Source organism: Rana temporaria, chromosome 3 (genome assembly GCF_905171775.1).
Source record: "Rana temporaria chromosome 3, aRanTem1.1, whole genome shotgun sequence".
NCBI lineage: Eukaryota > Metazoa > Chordata > Amphibia > Anura > Ranidae > Rana > Rana temporaria.
The window spans coordinates 466,283,750-466,302,415 of NC_053491.1; the positions used below are offsets into that span (position 1 = coordinate 466,283,750).

The 18,666-nt window shown below is 53.4% G+C and overlaps 1 protein-coding gene across 1 annotated transcript in view; it reads left to right on the top strand.

The window, feature by feature from the left end:
* LOC120933572 (very-long-chain 3-oxoacyl-CoA reductase-B-like) overlaps nt 1-18,666 on the top strand; it is a 54,349-nt gene that overhangs the window by 26,304 nt on the left and 9,379 nt on the right. The window contains exons 7-9 of the mRNA XM_040346843.1: nt 1,527-1,561; nt 15,687-15,768; nt 17,271-17,336. Of these exons, the coding sequence (XP_040202777.1) occupies nt 1,527-1,561; nt 15,687-15,768; nt 17,271-17,336 (183 nt within the window). The remainder of the gene's footprint in view (nt 1-1,526; nt 1,562-15,686; nt 15,769-17,270; nt 17,337-18,666) is intronic.

The following is an 18,666-nucleotide window of genomic DNA, read 5'->3' on the forward strand; positions in this document are numbered from 1 at the left end:
ATCCACTCTAAAGTACAGTAGTACCTTGGATTACGAGCATAATTTGTTCCAGAAGCACGCTTGTAATCCAAAGCACTCGTATATCAAAGCGAGTTTCCCCATAGGAATCAATGGAAACTCAGATAATTTGTTCTAGTGTTACTGCTGCTGCTAATGTCTTGGTATGCTGACATCTTAAGAGTTCCCTTCACTGGAACTAAGGGGCCAAGCTCAACCCCTGAAAAACAACCCCACACTATAATCCACCCTCCACCAAATGATTTGGACCAGTGCACAAAGCAAAGTGCACAAAGACATGGATGAGCGAGTTTGGGGTGGAGGACTTGACTGGCCTGCACAGAGTCCTGACCTCAACCCGATAGAACACCTTTGGGATGAATTAGAGCGGAGACTGGGAGCCAGGCCTTCTTGTTCAGTGGCTGTCCTCACAAATGCATTTCTGGAAGAATGGTCAAACATTCCCATAGACACACTCCTAAACCTTGTGGACGGCCTTCCCAGAAGAGGTGAAGCTGTTCTAGCGGCAAAGGGAGGGGCCAACTCAATGTTGAACCCTACGGACTAAGACGCCATTAAAGTTCATGGCCCAGATCCAAAAAGGACTTACGCCGGCGTATCTATTGATACGCCGCGTAAGTTCTAAGATGCCCTGTCATATCTTTGTTTTGTATCCACAAAACAAGATACGACTGAATGTGGGCTCGATCCGACTGACGTACGTCTTAGTACGCCGTCGGATCTTAGGTGCATATTTACGCTGGCCGCTAGGTGGCGCTTCCGTTGATTTCCACGTAGAGTATGCAAATTAGCTAGATACGCCAATCCTCAAACGTACGTCTGCCCGGCGCATTTTTTTACGTAGTTTCCGTAAGGCTTTTTTCGGCGTAACGTTACCTCTGGGTCTATGAGGCGTACGCAATGTTAAGTATGGACGTCGGGACAGCGTAGAATTTTCCGTTGTTTGCGTAAAAAGTTCGCGAATAGGGCTTTGCGTAAATTACGTTCACGTCGAAAGCATTGACTATTTGGGACGTGATTTCGAGCATGCGCACTGGGATAGCCCCACGGACGGCGCATGCGCCGTTAAAAAAAACGTCATTTACGTAGGGTCAAGTAGAATTAACATAAAACACGCCTACATCTTATCCATTTGAATTGCGCGCCCTTACGCCGACACAGTTGCACTACGCCGCTGTAACTTACGGCGCAAATTCTTTCAGGATACGGAAACTACGCTCTAAGTTACGGCGGCGTAGTGTATCTTAGATACGCTACGCCTGCCTAAAGATAGGAAGATCTTTGTGGATCTGGCCCCATGTGTGTGTAAAGGCAGGTGTCCCAATACTTTTGACAATCCTGTGTAAGTAACTGGAGTGCTAAGCACATTTTTAAATCACTGACTGCTTTGTGCTTTATAAACGTGACTTCTTTCGTAAGGCCATTGCTTTATAAAAGGGCCCCTATGATTAAATTGTGAAATGTATTAGTTTGCAGTATTTGAGTTGTTCTCGTTTTCCTTTTTTTAGATGACCAGAATTGTGCTTCCAGGAATGTTTTTAAGGTACGTCCAACCGTGAAACTATTAAGGCAGTTCAGTTGTCACCTCTGTACACCCTTTTCTTCAAGCCAAACCCAAACATTTTAGCGCAGGGGTGCCCAACCTTTTGAGGAGCGAGGGCCACTTTATTGACTTAGTAACCGGTCGCGGGCCACAATGAGCGTCAGTGGCGTAGCGTGGGTTGTCAGCTCCCGGGGCAAGGCAAGTAATTTGCGCCCCCTAACCTGTGGAGTTTTAGCACTCCCAGAGTCCCTTCCCTTCCTACCATAGTACTGACCAGCCTGATTCCCACACTGACCACTACACTAACCTACCTACACTGACCTACCTGACCACTACACTAACCTACTTGATTTCTACACTAACCTACCTGACCCTTACACTGACCACTGCACTAACCTACCTGCTTCCTATACTTGCCACTACACTGACCTACCTGTCCACTATCCTGACCACTACACTACCTGATTCCTACACTGTCCACTACACTACCCACCACACTACACTGACCACTACACTGTCACCTACATTGCACTGACCACTACACTACACTGACCACTACACTACACTGACCACTACACTACACTGACCACTACATTGTCCACTTCACTGCACTGAACACTACACTGCACTGAACTGACCACTACGCTACACTGACCACTGCACTGACCACTAAACTACACTGACCACTGCACTACACTGCACTGACCACTACACTGTCCACTTCACTGCACTGACCACTACACTACACTGACCACTACACTGCACTGTCCACTACACTGACTACTACACTACACTTAGGCCTCGTACACACGAGGGGACATGTCCGATGAAAACGGTCCGCGGACCGTTTTCATCGGACATGTCCGCTCTGAGATTTCGGTCTGATGGTTGTACACACCATCAAACCGAAATCCCTGCAGACAGGATACGCAGTGACGTGGCCGCGCCGTCGCCACGACGACGTGCGCGACCCTGGAAGGTCAATGCTTCCACGCATGCGTCTAATCACTTCGACGCATGCGAGGGCTTTCGGCCGAGCGGACATGTCCGGTGAGTCGTACAGACGACCGAACATGTCCGACGGACAGGTTTCCAGCGGACATGTTTCTTAGCATGCCAAGAAACATTTGTCTTCTGGAAACCTGTCCGATCCGCCGGAAAATTGTCCGGTCGGCCGTACAGACGACCGAACATGTCCGCGGAAACTGGTCCGCGGACCAGTTTCAGCAGACATGTTCGGCCGTGTGTACAAGGCCTTATACTGACACCAGACATTTTTTTTTATTTATACTGACTCTAACTCTGGCTGGCTGTTCCCTCTCTCCCCAGACTGTATCCACCCCCTCACCTGCAGCTTGTAGCTTTCATGAGTCCAGAGGAGAGGGGGAGCCTGGAGGAGGTGAAGGCAGCGGTGTTCACAATGCGGTGGAGGCGGGACTCCAGGCTGGCCGCGATCACGGAGAGGCCAGCCCCACCGTGATCACTGATAGGCCAGCCCCGTGGCCCCGCCGCGATCACGAATAGGCCAGCCCCACTGCGATTGCGTATAGGCCAGCCCCACCGCGATCACAAATAGGCCCAGTCCCACCGCGATCACGAATAGGCCAGCCGCGGCCGCTGCACATGACCCCATTCTTCGCACTAATGCTAGGAGATGGCGGGTCGGGAACCTGCGATCTGGGCTTGCCGACCCGCCATCTCAGAGCAGGACATGGCGGGCCATATCGGAAGGGATGTGGCCCGCGGGCCAGCAGTTGGGCACCCCTGCTTTAGCGACACAGAACCAATATATCTTTTCATAGTAAACATTAAAGGATTATAAAAGATCTGGCACAATTTTGTGTGCTCCAGGGAGAGTAATAATGCGGCGCTCATATCGCGCCACGGTGAACGGTGGGTGTAGCCAAATTGCTCTTACTTACATCATCGCCCTGCCCTTAAGTGATGTGGAACTTGCCCCCAGACAGCCACCCACAGATCCCAGTCACCGACAGATTTCTGTGCGACTATCTCAGTTGCAGTTGCTTGTGAAGCCACAGCCCCGTTTCAATGATGTGTCCGGGTTTCAGGCGGACTGAAACCCGGACACATGATTCAAAACCCAGACTGTCCGGGTGAATCCTGGACATGTCACTAGCAGTGGCGGAACTACCGCCATAGCGACCCACGCGGGCGCTATGGGGCCCGCAGCTGAGTGAGGATCAGGGCCGGGCCGGGCCGGACCTGGCAGGTGGTGGCTGGTGCGGTGCGGAGTGTAGTGGGAAACGGCTCCCGCAGCTCCATCTGGCTGGCTGGGAGAAGGAGCAGGCAGACCCCCCCTCCCCCAGAGAGTGACCATGTCAATGTCCAGCAGCTGTGGGTGTTAGCTCTCTGCCCGCCCCGCCTCCCTCCCTGGGTGATGTGCAGGCGTGCAGCCATTGGAGGAGCAGGATGAGGGACATTGTGCACAGAGATGGACTAGCCATAGGACACACGCTGGGTCCTGCAACCTGCCCTGCTTTCCCAGCCTCTCCGCGGTCGTCTGCCGAAGCCCGGGGGTGGAACCAACAGATCAGCTGATCGGACGGGGGACAAGCTGGAGGAGGTCTCCCTGCATGAGCTGTGACTCACAGCCTGTGAGAGATCTCATCTGCTAATCCTGGGACTTGTGACACCGACTGCTGCCCGCTGCCATGTGGAGGGAGCTGATCTGAAGAGAAGTGTACAAGGTAAGAGGTGGTCGGGGAAGCGCTGGGGGTGAAGGATTCCAAGTTCTAGTCAGACCTTATCACTGATGTGTGACTCCCTCCACCTGGCTGCAGCCCCTCCTATCCACCTGGCTACACCCCCCCTTATACACCTGGCTGCAGCCCCTCCTATCCACCTGGCTACACCCCCCTTTTATACACCTGGCTGCAGCCCCTCCTATCCACCTGGCTACACCCCCCCTCTTATACACCTGGCTGCAGCTCCTCCTATCCACCTGGCTACACCCCCCCTCTTATACACCTGGCTGCAGCCCCTCCTATCCACCTGGCTACACCCCCCCTTTTATACACCTGGCTGCAGCCCCTCCTATCCACCTGGCTACACCCCCCCTCTTATACACCTGGCTGCAGCTCCTCCTATCCACCTGGCTACACCCCCCTCATACACCTGGCTGCAGCCCCTCCTATCCACCTGGCTACACCCCCCCTTTTATACACCTGGCTGCAGCCCCTCCTATCCACCTGGCTCTCCATTCCTTTCGTCTGGCTCCACCCCCTCCTATCCACCTGGCTACACCCCCCTCTTATACACCTGGCTCCATCCCTCAACCTGGCTGCACCCCCCTCTTATCCACCTGGCTCCATCCCTTTCGCCTGGCTACACCCCCCTCCTATCCACCTGGCTCCATCCCTTTCACCTGGCTACACCCCCCTCCTATCCACCTGGCTCCATCCCTTTCACCTGGCTACACCCCCCTCCTATCCACCTGGCTCCATCCCTTTTGCCTGGCTACACCCCCCTCCTATCCACCTGGCTCCATCCCTTTCGCCTGGCTACACCCCCCTCCTATCCACCTTGCTCCATCCCTTTCGCCTGGCTGCACCCCCTCCTATCCACCTGGCCCCATCCCTCCACCTGGCTACACCCCCTCCTATCCACCTGGCTCCATCTCTCCACCTGGCTACACCCCCTCCTATCCACCTGGCTCCCTCCCTCCATCTGACTACACATCCCTCTCCTGTACACCTGGCTCCATCCCTCCACCTGGCTACACCCGCTCCTTTCCACCTGGCTCCATCCCTCCACCTGGCTACACCCCCCTCCTATCCACCTGGCTCCATCCCTCCACCTGGCTACACCCCCTCCTATCCACCTGGCTCCATCCCTCCACCTGGCTACACCCCCTCCTATCCACCTGGCTACACCCCCTCCTATCCACCTGTCTCCATCCCTCCACCTGGCTACACCCCCTCCTATCCACCTGGCTACACCCCCTCCTATCGACCTGGCTCCATCCCTCCACCTGGCTACACCCCCTCCTATCCACCTGGCTCCATCCCTCCACCTGGCTACACCCCCTCCTATCCACCTGGCTACACCCCCTCCTATCCACCTGGCTCCATCCCTTTTGCTTGGCTACACCCCCCTCCTATCCACCTGTCTCCATCCTTCCACCTGGCTACAGCCCCCTCCTATCCACCTGGCTACACCCCCTCCTATCCACCTGTCTCCATCCCTCCACCTGGCTACACCCCCTCCTATCCACCTGGCTACACCCCCTCCTATCCACCTGGCTACACCCCCTCCTATCCACCTGGCTCCATCCCTTTTGCTTGGCTACACCCCCCTCCTATCCACCTGCCTCCATCCCTCCACCTGGCTACACCCCCCTCCTATCCACCTGGCTCCATCCCTCCATCTGGCTACACATCCCTCTCCTGTCCACCTGGCTCCATCCCCTTACCTGGCTGACCCCCCCTCTCTTGTCCACCTGGCTCCATCCTCCCTCCAACTTGCTGCACTCCTGTCCACCTGTTTCCATCCTTCCACCAGGAGTTCTGGCGCTAAAATTATTGAATTAATGTTGATTATTTTTTTTTAAAGGGGGAGGCGCGCAAGTAGCTGGTCTCGCCTCGGGTGCAAAATAGTTTTGCACCAGCCATGCTTGCCGTTGTAGTTTAGTGTCTTAATTTAGTGACTAAATACTATGGGCCAGATTCACAGAAGAGATACGCCGTCGTATCTCTGTGATCCGCCCGTCCTAACTATGCGGCTGATTCATAGAATCAGTTACGCATAGATAGCCAAAAGATCCGACAGGTGTAATTGACTTACACCGTCGGATCTTAGGATGCAATTCTAGGCCGGCCGCTAGGTGGCGATTCCACGAAGATCCGCGCGTTCGTCGCAATCTCGTACGACGACGCTAGTCGTTTTTTCCCGTCGCAAAGTTACACCTGCTTTAACATGGCTTATCTTTAGATCAGCCATGTTAAAGTATGGCCCTCGTTCCCGCGTCGAATTTCGTTTTTTTTTTTGCGTAAGACGTCCGGGAATACGAAACGCCGCAACGCACGTCGCCGTTCAAAAAAAACATTGGGGCGCCGTAATTTCGCGCAAAGCACGTCGGGAAATTTTAACACGGAGCATGCGCAGAACGTTCGGCGCGGGAACTTGCCAGTAAATTTCACTTGGGGGGGTTGGCAACACTGGGCCCGGTGAGGATAAGAGCATCGCCGGCATGGTCTTCCAGCCAGGGGAAGAGAGAGGAGAGGAAGAGGCGAGCTGTCTGTATCAGCAGAGAGCGGAATTGCCCGCTGTAATAGCTTTCATTAGAACTTCCAGTGTTCCCGGGGCTCATGTCACATAGCTCCACCTCTTGGTCCGGCACCTTTGATCGACAGAACGCCGGTCCAGTGTCGGACATGTGACGTCATCAAATGCGTTGGGCTAAGAGGTGGGGCTATGTGACGATGAGCCCCGGGAAGACGGGAAATTCAAATGAAAGCTATTACAGCGGGCAATCCCGCTCTCTGCTGATCTGGCCGGCTTGCCTTTTCCTCTGCACAAGTGAGGCTGTATTGGGCACAGGCAGGCCAGGCTGTATTGGGCACAGGCAATGCTGTATTGGGCACAGGCAGTTCAGACTGTACTGGGCACAGGCAGGCCAGGCTGTATTGGGCACAGGCAACGCTGTATTGGGCACAGGTCATGCCGCATTGGGCACAGGCAATGCTGTATTGGGCACAGGCAGGCCAGGCTGTATTGGGCACAGGCAGGCCAGGCTGTATTGGGCACAGGCAGGCCAGGCTGTATTGGGCACAGGCAGGCCAGGCTGTATGGGGCACAGGCAGGCCAGGCTGTATGGGGCACGGGCCACGCTGTATGGGGCACGGGCCACGCTGTATGGGGCACAGGTCACGCTGTATGGGGCACAGGTCACGCTGTATGGGGCACAGGTCACGCTGCATTGGGCACAGGTCACGCTGCATTGGGCACAGGTCACGCTGCATGGGTCACAGGTCACGCTGTATGGGGCACAGGTCGCGCTGTATGGGGCACAGGTCGCGCTGTATGGGGCACAGGTCACGCTGTATGGGGCACAGGTCACGCTGTATGGGGCACAGGTCACGCTGTATGGGGCACAGGTCACGCTGTATGGGGCACAGGTCACGCTGCATTGACACTAGAGCGGCTCTGGGGGGCCCCATACAACATTTTGCTATGGGGCCCTGTGATTTCTAGTTACGCCCCTGGTCACTAGTACACTCCTATAGACCAGAACATGTTTTTACACTTCTGCTAAGGGCCTGTGTATTTAAAGGGGTTGTAAAGGTACATGTTTTTTCACCTTGATGCATTCTATGCATTGAGGTGAAAAAACATCTGATGTTTGCCAGCCCCTCAGACTGAAGGGCCCATAGCCTGTGTAGAAGTAGGCCTATGAGAAGGGAGTTGCAATACTCAAGGCAGGATAACAAGGGAGTGAATGAGTAACTTGGTGATATTGGTTAAATGTTTCCGAAGTCTAATCATAGCACTGGCTCCTAGGTGTATACATTTTTATCTGATCAACATTTTATTTTTTATTGGTCATTGTCACCATTTGTTTACCATTCCTTTTTCTTTATGTCTATATACTAGCAGTAATTTTGCTTAATTTTTATATTTTTAACCTCCTTCTTCTTCCTCAGCCCTGATGAAGGGGGATTTGTGCTCCCTGAAATGCGTTGACTGTCCTTTGCTTTCCTCATTGTCCCCAGTTGGAACAGTTAACAATTTTGGACATTTTTGGATATCTAAAACTTAGAGAAGGGTTGCTTGGAAGAAAGCCATTGAAGGCTGTGGAATGAGAAGATATTTGTTATTGGGGGGGGGGTCTTTAAACTCCTTCAATACCGGGCACTTTCACCCCCCTCCTGCCCAGGCAAATTTTCAGCTTTCAGCGCTGTCACAGTTTGAATGACAATTGCGCAGTCATGCAGCGCTGTATGCAAATGAAATTAAATCTTTTTTTTTTTTACACAAATAGAGCTTTTCTTTTGGTGTTTTTTTGCAAAAAATATGAAAATAGACCGAAAATGTAAAAAAAACTTTCTTCATTTTTGTCAAAAAATGTTGTAAATAGGTAATTTCTCTCCTTCACTGATGTGCACTGATGGCCACTGATGAGGCGGCACTGAAGGGCATTGATTATGTGGCACTGATGAGGAGGCACTAATATTCTGCACTGATGGGCACTGATAGGCGGCACTGATAGTTGGCACTGATTAGCCACACTGATGGGCACTGATAGATGGCCCTGATATGCGGCACTGATGAGCACTGATAGGTGGCATTGATAGGCGGCACTGATAGTTGGCACTGATTAGCCACACTGATGGGCACTGATAGATGGCCCTGATATGCGGCACTGATGAGCACTGATAGGTGGCATTGATATGCGGCACTGAGGGGCGGCACTGATGGCAGGGATGTATCTTGGCCTAGGCCGACAAGGCCTAGGGCGGCACTTTGCGGGGGGCGGCACGGCCGGGCACCAAAGCCGCCCCCCGCATGAAAAAAAAAGGACCCCTGATCTGTCCTTTTATTTAATTGGCTCCTGCGGTCGCCTTCCAGCTCCCTCATAAATTTAGCCCCCGGCGCGGCGGCCTGTAGCGTGGTACTTGGCCAGGGGGAGGGAGCGACTGACGCAGTGACGCCCGCATTAAACGGACAGTCATTGGCCAGACCGGGTGCATGTCATACCAGAGGCGGGCTCCGCCTCTGGTATGACATGCACCCGGTCTGGCCAATCAGACCGGGGGCGGGGAGGATACAGAGGTATGAGGAGGGTACAGAGGTCACATCAGTCCCTGCCCTCAAGGAGCTTACAATCTAAAGTCCCTAACTCGCATTCATACATACACATGGTAAGGGCAACAATTTAGACAGGAGCCAACTGGATTGATTGATGTAAGTATGGAGTGAATGGTGCGTGAGTGTGCTAATGTACAGAGAGGAGGAGATGGAGCTCTAACAGGAAAAGGTGGAGCCTAAAGTAGAAGGGGTGTGGTTTACATATGATAGGGCGTGTCTTAAACAGGAAGGGGTGGGTCATATTTAAATTAGGGGGCGCATGAGTTTAGTCAGGCCTAGGGCAGCATAAAACCTAAATACACCTCTGACTGATGGGCAGCACTGAAGGGAGGCCCGGAGCAAAAGACAGCAAAGACTAGCAGAGGGCCGGGCATGACAGAGTGTCTAGTGACACAGGAAGGGTTAAGCTAAGGGGGTAGGAGGTAGGAAGAGCAGGATTGGTGTAGAGAGGGGCGGGGGAGTTAGAAGAATCAAGTTCAGAGGAGGAGCAGGATTGGCTGGGAGTAGCAGGGGAGTTACCCTATAAAAGGGTGGGGCGGGGCCAGGCGGGCACTTGCAGTCAGGAGAGCAACGAGGAAGCAGCTTTTCCTCCTGCTCTCATACACACAAAATGGCGTCCGTCGACCTCGTGCTCGCACGCTTGCGGGCCGAGGCAGCTCATCGGGGCACAGACTGGCTAGAGAGGCGCGCTGCAGAATGGGTCGCGGACCAGGCGGGCGGATCGGGAGGATCGGGCGGCGGTGAGTTGACCCCACGCGGGCGGAGGTCGCGGCCTCCGGCCCGCTATTCCCCGGGGCCCTCATCCAGGACTGCAAGGGGGGCTCGGAGCCCCCCGGGGGGGCGGTCGGCCCCCCCGCCGAAGCGGGTGACCAGAAGCGTGACGGGGGGGACGGAGCAGGACGCACGCCGCCGACCTCCGTCGGTGGGCGGGGCCACGGGCCGTACCGGCGCCGCTTCCCCAGATGCGGGCGGTGGGGGGGGGACACCTTCTCCTTCTGCGGCAGGAACGGGGGCTTCAAAGGGGAAAAAGAAGGCCTCAGACCCACCTGGCACGGCTGCGGGGCCCTCTACACGTGGGGCCGGCGGTTCCGCGGGTGGGCGGGGCTCGGAGCGGGGGGCATCAGGCAACGCGGAGTCATCGTCGGGTGGTCTGCCTGCTGCAGCAACGCGGGGCAGAGGAACAGCAAAAGGCCGGCCGGAACGGAGGGGGGACTCCGGGGCCTCCAGGTCATCTTCTCCTGGGGGACTGTCGGCCGCACCGATCCCAGTCGGGGAGGACAGGTCGGAAGGTGTGCCATCGGAAGACGAAGATGGTGAACCGGAGAGGGAGTCAGCGGTGGAAATCCAGTCTACGGCAGCGGGGGCGTCTCCCGGCAGGCCTGGTAAGTCCACTACATTACATGTATCCTCTTTAGCTGACGCATTGTGTGAATTGTTGGGAGTGGGGAGGGGGGGGGGTTCCAGCACCTCCGCCGCCAGTGGCGGTGGCTGCACCGGTGGTGGCGGGCGTTGCGCCTGCCGCCTCTGGGGCTGACGCCCTGTTGACGGAATTGGTGGGAGGCCTCAAGGAGCTTTTGGGCCGGGTGGCTGCTGTACAGGGCCCTTCGCCACAGGTGGCTCCGTGGGCACCTGTGGCTGTGGGCGCGACTGGGGGTGATGCTCCGGCCGGAGGGGGGGTTGCGTCTTCGCAGCTTCCCCCGGTGGCCCCGGTGGCAGGACAGGTGGGGACGGGAAAAGACAAGTCAGGGGGGGCCCCGGAGGTGGTGACTCGTTCCGATCTGGTACGTATTGCGGATGCGGCAAGGGGCGAGGTTTATATATGCTACGAGTGTCCGCTGGGGGGTCATTTAAAGCAGGAGGTGAAGGAAAAAATTTACAAGAGCGAATATGTAGAGATATTCTCCCTGTTGCCGTTGGAGAAATTCAACCTCGATAGGGTGAAGCCGGATGATTCTAAAAAGGAGGATGAGGAGAAGAGGCGTTATAGGTTGATTCCGCGCACTTTCGTGAACTGGCTCCAGGCGTTCGCCATTATGGCTAGCGTCGTTGGTGAAAAGAACCCAGAACATTGCTCGGCGTTGTTCGGGTACATGGATTCAATTGGGGAGGCGCATCGGGTGTACGGGGGGTCGGCTTGGCTCAGGTACGATGAGCAGTTTCGGCAACGGCGGGCAGTTAGGCCCTCTCTGCGCTGGGATCAGAAAGATATCAGCCTCTGGATGCGGCTCATGTCGGCGGCTAAGGCCCCGGCGCAGTCTTTTCACGGGGGGGGCCGGGGGTACATCCTCCTCAGGACCGTCGGCCGGTAAGAAGTGGGGAGTTTGCTGGCAGTTCAATGAGAACGCCTGCAAATTCGGAGGATCATGTAAATTCAAACACGAGTGCTCAGGGTGTGGGGGCTCCCACCCCGCGGCCAAGTGTTTTAAAAAGGGAAAGCGTGCCGGTGACGCTGCTCAAAAAAGGGACGACTCCGGTGAAGGGGGAAAGGATGCTACCTTTCCTAAGTAGGTACCCGGACAAGGCAGCGGCAGAACTATTGTCCTCGGGGTTCAGGGACGGTTTCAAGATACCGTGTTCGCTGGCGGTGGTGCCGGCGGTGGCACGAAATTTGAAATCGGCTCTCCTTAATCCGGGGGTGGTGGGGGAAAAGTTGGGCAAGGAAGTGGCACTAGGACGGATGGGCGGGCCGTTTGCGGCCCCGCCCTTGCCGGAGCTGGTGGTGTCTCCGTTGGGGGTGGTGCCTAAGAAGGAACCGAACAAATTCCGTCTTATTCACCACCTGTCATTCCCAAAAGGGGGTTCGGTCAACGATTTTATCGATCCGGAGGCTTGCACGGTGTCCTACACGTCGTTTGATGCGGCGGTACGGTGGGTGCGGAGGTACGGACGGGGGGCCTTAATGGCAAAGGCGGACATCGAATCCGCCTTCCGGTTGTTGCCGGTGCATCCTGACTGTTTTAGGCTGTTGGGATGTTGCTGGCAGGGCCAATATTATGTTGACCAGTGCCTACCCATGGGCTGCTCCATTTCCTGCGCACTGTTTGAGACATTCAGTTCCTTTTTGGAATGGGTGGTCAGGGATGTGTCGGGCCTGGACTCGATCATTCACTATCTGGATGACTACCTCTGCGTGGGGCCGCCTTCCTCTGGTGTGTGTGCGACTCTACTGTCAACGTTGCAGCACATTGCGGGACGTTTTGGCGTGCCCTTGGCGGCTGACAAGACGGAAGGCCCCACGACGGAGATTAGTTTTTCTGGGTATAGTGATCGATTCGGAAGTAATGGAGTGCCGTCTTCCCAGGGATAAGCTCGAGGCCTTGAAAGCGGAAGTTAGAGAGTTTCAGGGCTTGCGGAAGGTGCAGCTGAGGACTTTACAGTCACTGCTGGGAAAACTTAATTTTGCCTGTAGGATCATTCCCATGGGCAGAATATTTTGCCGGCGGCTGTCGGCGGCTACGGCGGGGGCTAAGGCCCCCAATCATTTCATTCGTTTGTCTAAGGAGCATCGGGAGGACTTGAAGGTATGGTATGAGTTCCTGACATCCTACAATGGCAGGTCGATGTGGCTGTCCAGTCCGGTGAGTAACTTCGACGTGGAACTGGTAACGGACGCGGCGGGGTCCACGGGCTATGGGGCTTTCTTCAAGGGGCAGTGGAGCGCAGAGCCTTGGCCGAGGTCTTGGGTGGAGGCAGGCTTTCTCCGGAACCTGGTGCTGCTGGAACTTTTTCCAGTGGTGTTGGCCATTGAGCTTTGGGGGGAGGCCTGCAGCAACCTAAAACTCCGGCTGAACTGTGACAACATGGGAGTGGTCCAGGTAGTGAACCGCATGTCCGCGTCGTCACAGCCGGTCATTCGGCTCATGCGGCATTTAGTGTTGAGGTGTTTGCAACTGAACATTTTCATTTATGCCGTGCATATCCCGGGCGTCGAGAACACGCTGGCTGATTCATTGTCTCGTTTTCAGTGGGACAAGTTCAGAGAGCTGGCCCCGGCCGCGGAGGCTGTCGGGGTCCCGTGCCCAGGCTGGATTTGGGAGCTGGCGCTGGATTAGCCGCCTCGTGGATTAAGCGGTCCGTTAGCACGGCCACATGGTCGGCCTACGCCAAGGTATGGAAGGAATGGTTGGAGTTGGGTGCCGAAGCTGGGGTCGTTAGCGGGGGGCCAGAGGAGCGGTTGCAGGTAATTTATTTTGTATCCAGGAACATGGAGCTAGGCGTGTCCGTGTCCTCCATTGAGAAAAAGTTGGCAGGTTTAGCGTTCTTTTTTAAACTGATGGGGGGGGTGGATTGGACCAAGGACTTCTGGGTCAGACAGGCAGTGAAGGGCTACAGGAAAGGTCGTAAGGTGCAGGATGCCAGGAGGCCGGTCTCTTTTGCCAATTTGGTAGGTATCAGGGGGGCCTTGGACGGGGTGTGCACGGGGCAGTATGAATGCCTGTTATTCGCGGCGGCTTTCTCGCTGGCATTTTACGGCGCGTTCCGCATCAGTGAATTGGTTAGCCCTTCCCGCATGAGGGCTGGGGGGCTGATGAGGGAGGATGTGTGGATTTTGGAGGATAAGGTGGGTATTCGACTGCGCAGATCAAAAACCGACCAGAGGGGCAGGGGGGTGGACGTGGTTCTTTTTTCCCTGCCGGGGGCCAGAGTATGTCCGGTGGCATCGGTCAAGGCATTTTTGGGGGTCAGGCCGGAAGGGGGCGGGCCGTTGCTTCGGCACGAAGATGGGTCTTTCTTGTCAAAGTTCCAATTTGTGGCGGTTTTTCGCAGTTGCTTACAAGAAATGGGCTTGGACAAGTCCGAGTTTTCGTCTCACTCCTTCCGTATCGGGGCGGCTACCGAAGCTGCCAGGTGCGGGATGAACGAGGCGGCAGTACGGAAGATCGGGAGGTGGGAATCACGGAGGTTCCGGTCATACGTGCGGCCTCAGTTGGTGGTTGGTTAATGGGGAAGGGAGTGATGTAAAAGGGGGGGGCTTTTTCCTAGGGTTGGTGTTCGTTGGTGAGCATTGTGGATTGTTTATTTCATTTCAGATGGAGGGACTACACGCCTCGTCTGGATTTTTCGGACATTCGTACGTTTGCTGGGGGGCAAGAAGGGCTGATGAGAAGCCGGAAGGCAGGCAGCTGGGTATTTCCAGGAAGGAAGCGGTTTTGAGGTGGCTGGGGATACCTGGGATGATGTGGGGTAGGGTGCTACCGGAGGTCGAGAGGTACGCCCGACTGGACAGGCCCCCCGATGTTCTGGTTATACACGCGGGGGGGAATGATTTTGGTGTGCGTAAAATCAGGGCTCTGATTACGGACATCAAAGCGGACTTTGAGCGGCTGCGAGCGGCCTTTCCGGGGACGGTGCTGGTGTGGTCGGAAATTGTCGCCCGCACACAGTGGCGCAAGGCTCGGTCAGTTACAAGGCTCAACAGAGCCAGGACTCGGGTTAACCGGGTGGTGGGTAAATTTTTGGCACGCCTTGGGGGGCTAGTGGTACGCCACCAGGAATTGGAGACTAATGTAGGCATGTATCTGAGGAGGGACGGGGTTCATCTGACGGATGTGGGGATTGCGCTGTGGTCGATGGGGATTCAAGAAGGGATTCAGAGAGCGTTGAGGTTGGGTGGGGGCCCTTAAAGGTGGAGGTGTCATCCTTTCGGGCTGTGGCGGTTAGTTCTGTTGGTCTTTTATGGTGGCAGTAGAAAACGTGTGAAAACGGGGGTGGGGGGCTCATCAATATGATGGGCCCCTTAAGTGTATCCCAGCGAAAGGTTAGTTGGGATACTGTAACGTTTGCACTGCGGGCGGGGGTTGTCTCCGAGCGTACTACACGGACTGGAGGCCTAAAAGTTTAATGTTTGCTCGCAGTGCATTGTTCATCTGGTATATGGTAAAATGGTGGAGAATGGGTGTGCTGCCAGAAAGGACCAACAGAGTGGGGGTTTATTGTATGTCATTGATGTTGGATATTTACTGTTTCATTTAAGTTGGAGTTTTTATTGCAATTATGTTTTAATAAAATAGGCTGTTGTGGCCAGTTTACTCCAAAGCAAAGGTGTGGTCTCTTTACTATATAGTAAGTGGGGGACAATTAAGGGGTGGAGTACATGGGGTCTCAACGGTCGAAGGTTATTGTGTCATATCTGGACTACACTAGTCATGAGCAGGCACTAAAATGCAACACTGATTGGCATCACTGATGGATCCTCCGCCATCATTTTACTATACGGTGGGCGGGAGGAGGTTAAAAGTATGGAACTGTGTGGTAGTTTACATTAGTTAACCCTGTTGTGTGTTTTGGGGTTCTCTAGGAAGAAAGGTCTGATAATAAACCTGTCTTCTGAGGCTGGAGCTCGTCCATATCCATATAAGACTGTGTACAGCTGTACCAAGGTAATCCAACACTGCTTTCTTTTTTTTTTGCTGAACAGTTTACTGATTCTGATGTAGGGTCATTTGGCAGATTTTTAACCAGTTCCTGGCCTATAGCAAAATGACGGCCAGGTGGGACTTGGATCCGGGTGGACATCATATGACGTCCTCCCAGGCCGCGCTGCTGCGCGATCTGTCACCGGCTGTGTCTATCGGACACAGCCGATGACTGATCAGTGTACCAGCTCACTGCTGGTACTATGTGATCGCTGCAAACCAATCACAGCAGGTCACATGACACTTGTAAACAATGGATGGCTTCCTTTCATGCCATCCAGTGTTTACACTTTTGTTGCTAGCTGTGATTGGTCAGTGTGATCACATGGTACAAACAGGGCCAATCACAGCCCATCTGTACCATGTGATTAGCTCTGGCTAATCACAACAAAACACAATGAATCAATTGGATTCATTCAGTAAAATGCTTGCTTATAGCAATGAAATTCTAAATCCTAATGCGTATACAAAAAAAATCCTGATCACTTCCCCAGATTATTACAGGGTTGCTATGGTAACATTATATTGCTATGGTCACAGTGTGTCAGTGTGTTTAAAAAAATCATTAAAAAAAAAAGAATAAAATGTAATCGAAATGCTCCGGCGTATAGCGTACACCCCTAAAGTGGACCCGACATCCCTGTAAAAAAACATTTTAGTACTTACAGTTTTGGTGTCTTGCGCGGCGTCCATGAGCGGCCTCGTCGGGTCCAGCGTCCGTCTGCGGCTTCGGCTGTCCTCTTCGTCGGGTCCGGCGTCCTTCTGCGGCGTCCTCCCCGCTCGATCCCCGCTTTCCCGCGCCGAGTTTGAATACTGCGCCGGCATATACCGAGCGCAGTACACTCGTGTATAGTCGGGCAGGCTCGGCTACTCTCGCGCTCACATCCTGTACGTCCAGGACGTGAGCGCGAGAGGAGCCGAGCCTGTCCGACTATACACGAGTGTACTGCGCTCGGTATATGCCGGCGCAGTGTTCAAACTCGGCGCGGGAAAGCGGGTATCGGCATATATCGCGCACCCACGATTTTGCCCTGATTTTCAGGGCAAAAAAGTGCACGTATACGCCGATAAATACCGTATTTTATTTTTTTCAAATTGTCACCAATCAGTGTCCCTGACCACCATTACACCACTTATATGATGAAGCTGTACTTCACTGGTGACGGTATGTAAAAAATAAAAAGTTTTTTTTAAAATTAATTTTCCCAAAATTATGACAAAAAGATTAAAACTTCAAAAAAACTATCCATGCCTCTTACTAAATACCTTGGACTGTCTACTTTCCAAAAAGGGGTCACTTGGGGGATAATTAACATTGCTATCTTCCTGAGCAATTACAAATGGCATGTAGCTCAATGGCTTTTGTAGAACTTGATGTCACTGGATATCATTGCATTCCATAACCCTGGAGCCTTGCCCTCCCTATACACATTATATAATATTGGTCCGATTCTCCTCTCTTGTAGGGTTTTGTTGATTACTTCTCCCGTGCTCTGAATGCAGAATGTCAGCGTAAAGGAGTGACGGTACAGGTAGGTGGAGCTCTTGCATGTCTGACATCAATACCTACAGTGCCTTGAAAAAGTATTCACACCCCTTGACATGTTCCAAATTTTAACAACTAAAAACGTAAATGTATGTTGTTGGCATTGTATGTGATAAACCAACACAAAATGGCATGTAATTGTGGAGTTGAAGTCAAAATGATAAATGGTTTTGATTTTTTTTACAAATAAATATCTGAAAAGTGTGGTGTGCATTTCTATTCATCCTCCTTTAGAGTCGGTTCACACTGGGGCGACTTGCGATCCGACTTCATGTCGCCTCAAGTCATCCCAAGTCGCGCTGTAGAGAAAAACAATGTAAGTGAATGGGAGCGGTGTTAATACACACGACTCAAGTCGCTCCGACTTCAGAAGAAGTTCCTGTACTACTTCAATCCGACTTGTAGGCGATTTGTACCCATTGATTTCAATGGAAGTCGCCTCAGAAGTCGGATCACTGTCTTAACTGAAGCGACTTTCCAGGAAGATAACATACATTTCTCAGGCAAACCTCTCCCTCCCCCTCCCTCCCCTAGAGCTGATTGTTGTTTGATTGGCCACTGGAAAGTCTCCTGTCCTGGAGACGACTTCAAGTCGTGTTGTAAATCGCCCCAGATCGCCCTGTGGTTCATGCTCAAGTCGTGTCGGAGTCGCCTCTGAAAGTCGCGCTGGAAGTCGTGTCGCCCTAGTGTGAACCGACTCTTACTCTGATACCCCTAACTAAAATCGAGTGGAACCAATTGTCTTCAGAAGTCACCTAATTAGTAGATAGAGTCCACATGTGTCTAATTTGATAAATAAAACTTCTCTGTGAAGCCCTCAGAGGTTTTTTAGAGAGTCTTGGTGAACAAACAGCATCATGAAGGCCAAGGAACACACCAGACAGGTCAGGGATAAAGTTGTGGAGAAGTTTAAAACAGGATTAGGTTATGAAAAAAAAATCCCAAGCTTTGAACATCTCACAGAGCACTGTTCAATTCATCATCCGAAAATGGAAAGAGAGCATTCATCAGAGAAGCAGCCAAGAGGCCCATGGTAACTCTGGAGGAGCTGCAGAGATGCACAGCTCAGGTGGGAGAATCTGTCCACAGGACAACTATTAGTCGTGTTCTCCACAAATGTGGCCTTTATGGAAGAGTGACAAGAAGAAAGACATTGTTGAAAGAAAGCCATAAGAAGTCCTGTTTGTAGTTTGTGATGTAGCGCTCACCCCCGAAGGAGCCGCTGGTTATTGAATGGGATGGCAGATTTACCTCATGGCTCTTTCCGAGTGTCTAGGGGTGAATGGTGCACACAGCAGCAGTAAAGGAATGTCCAC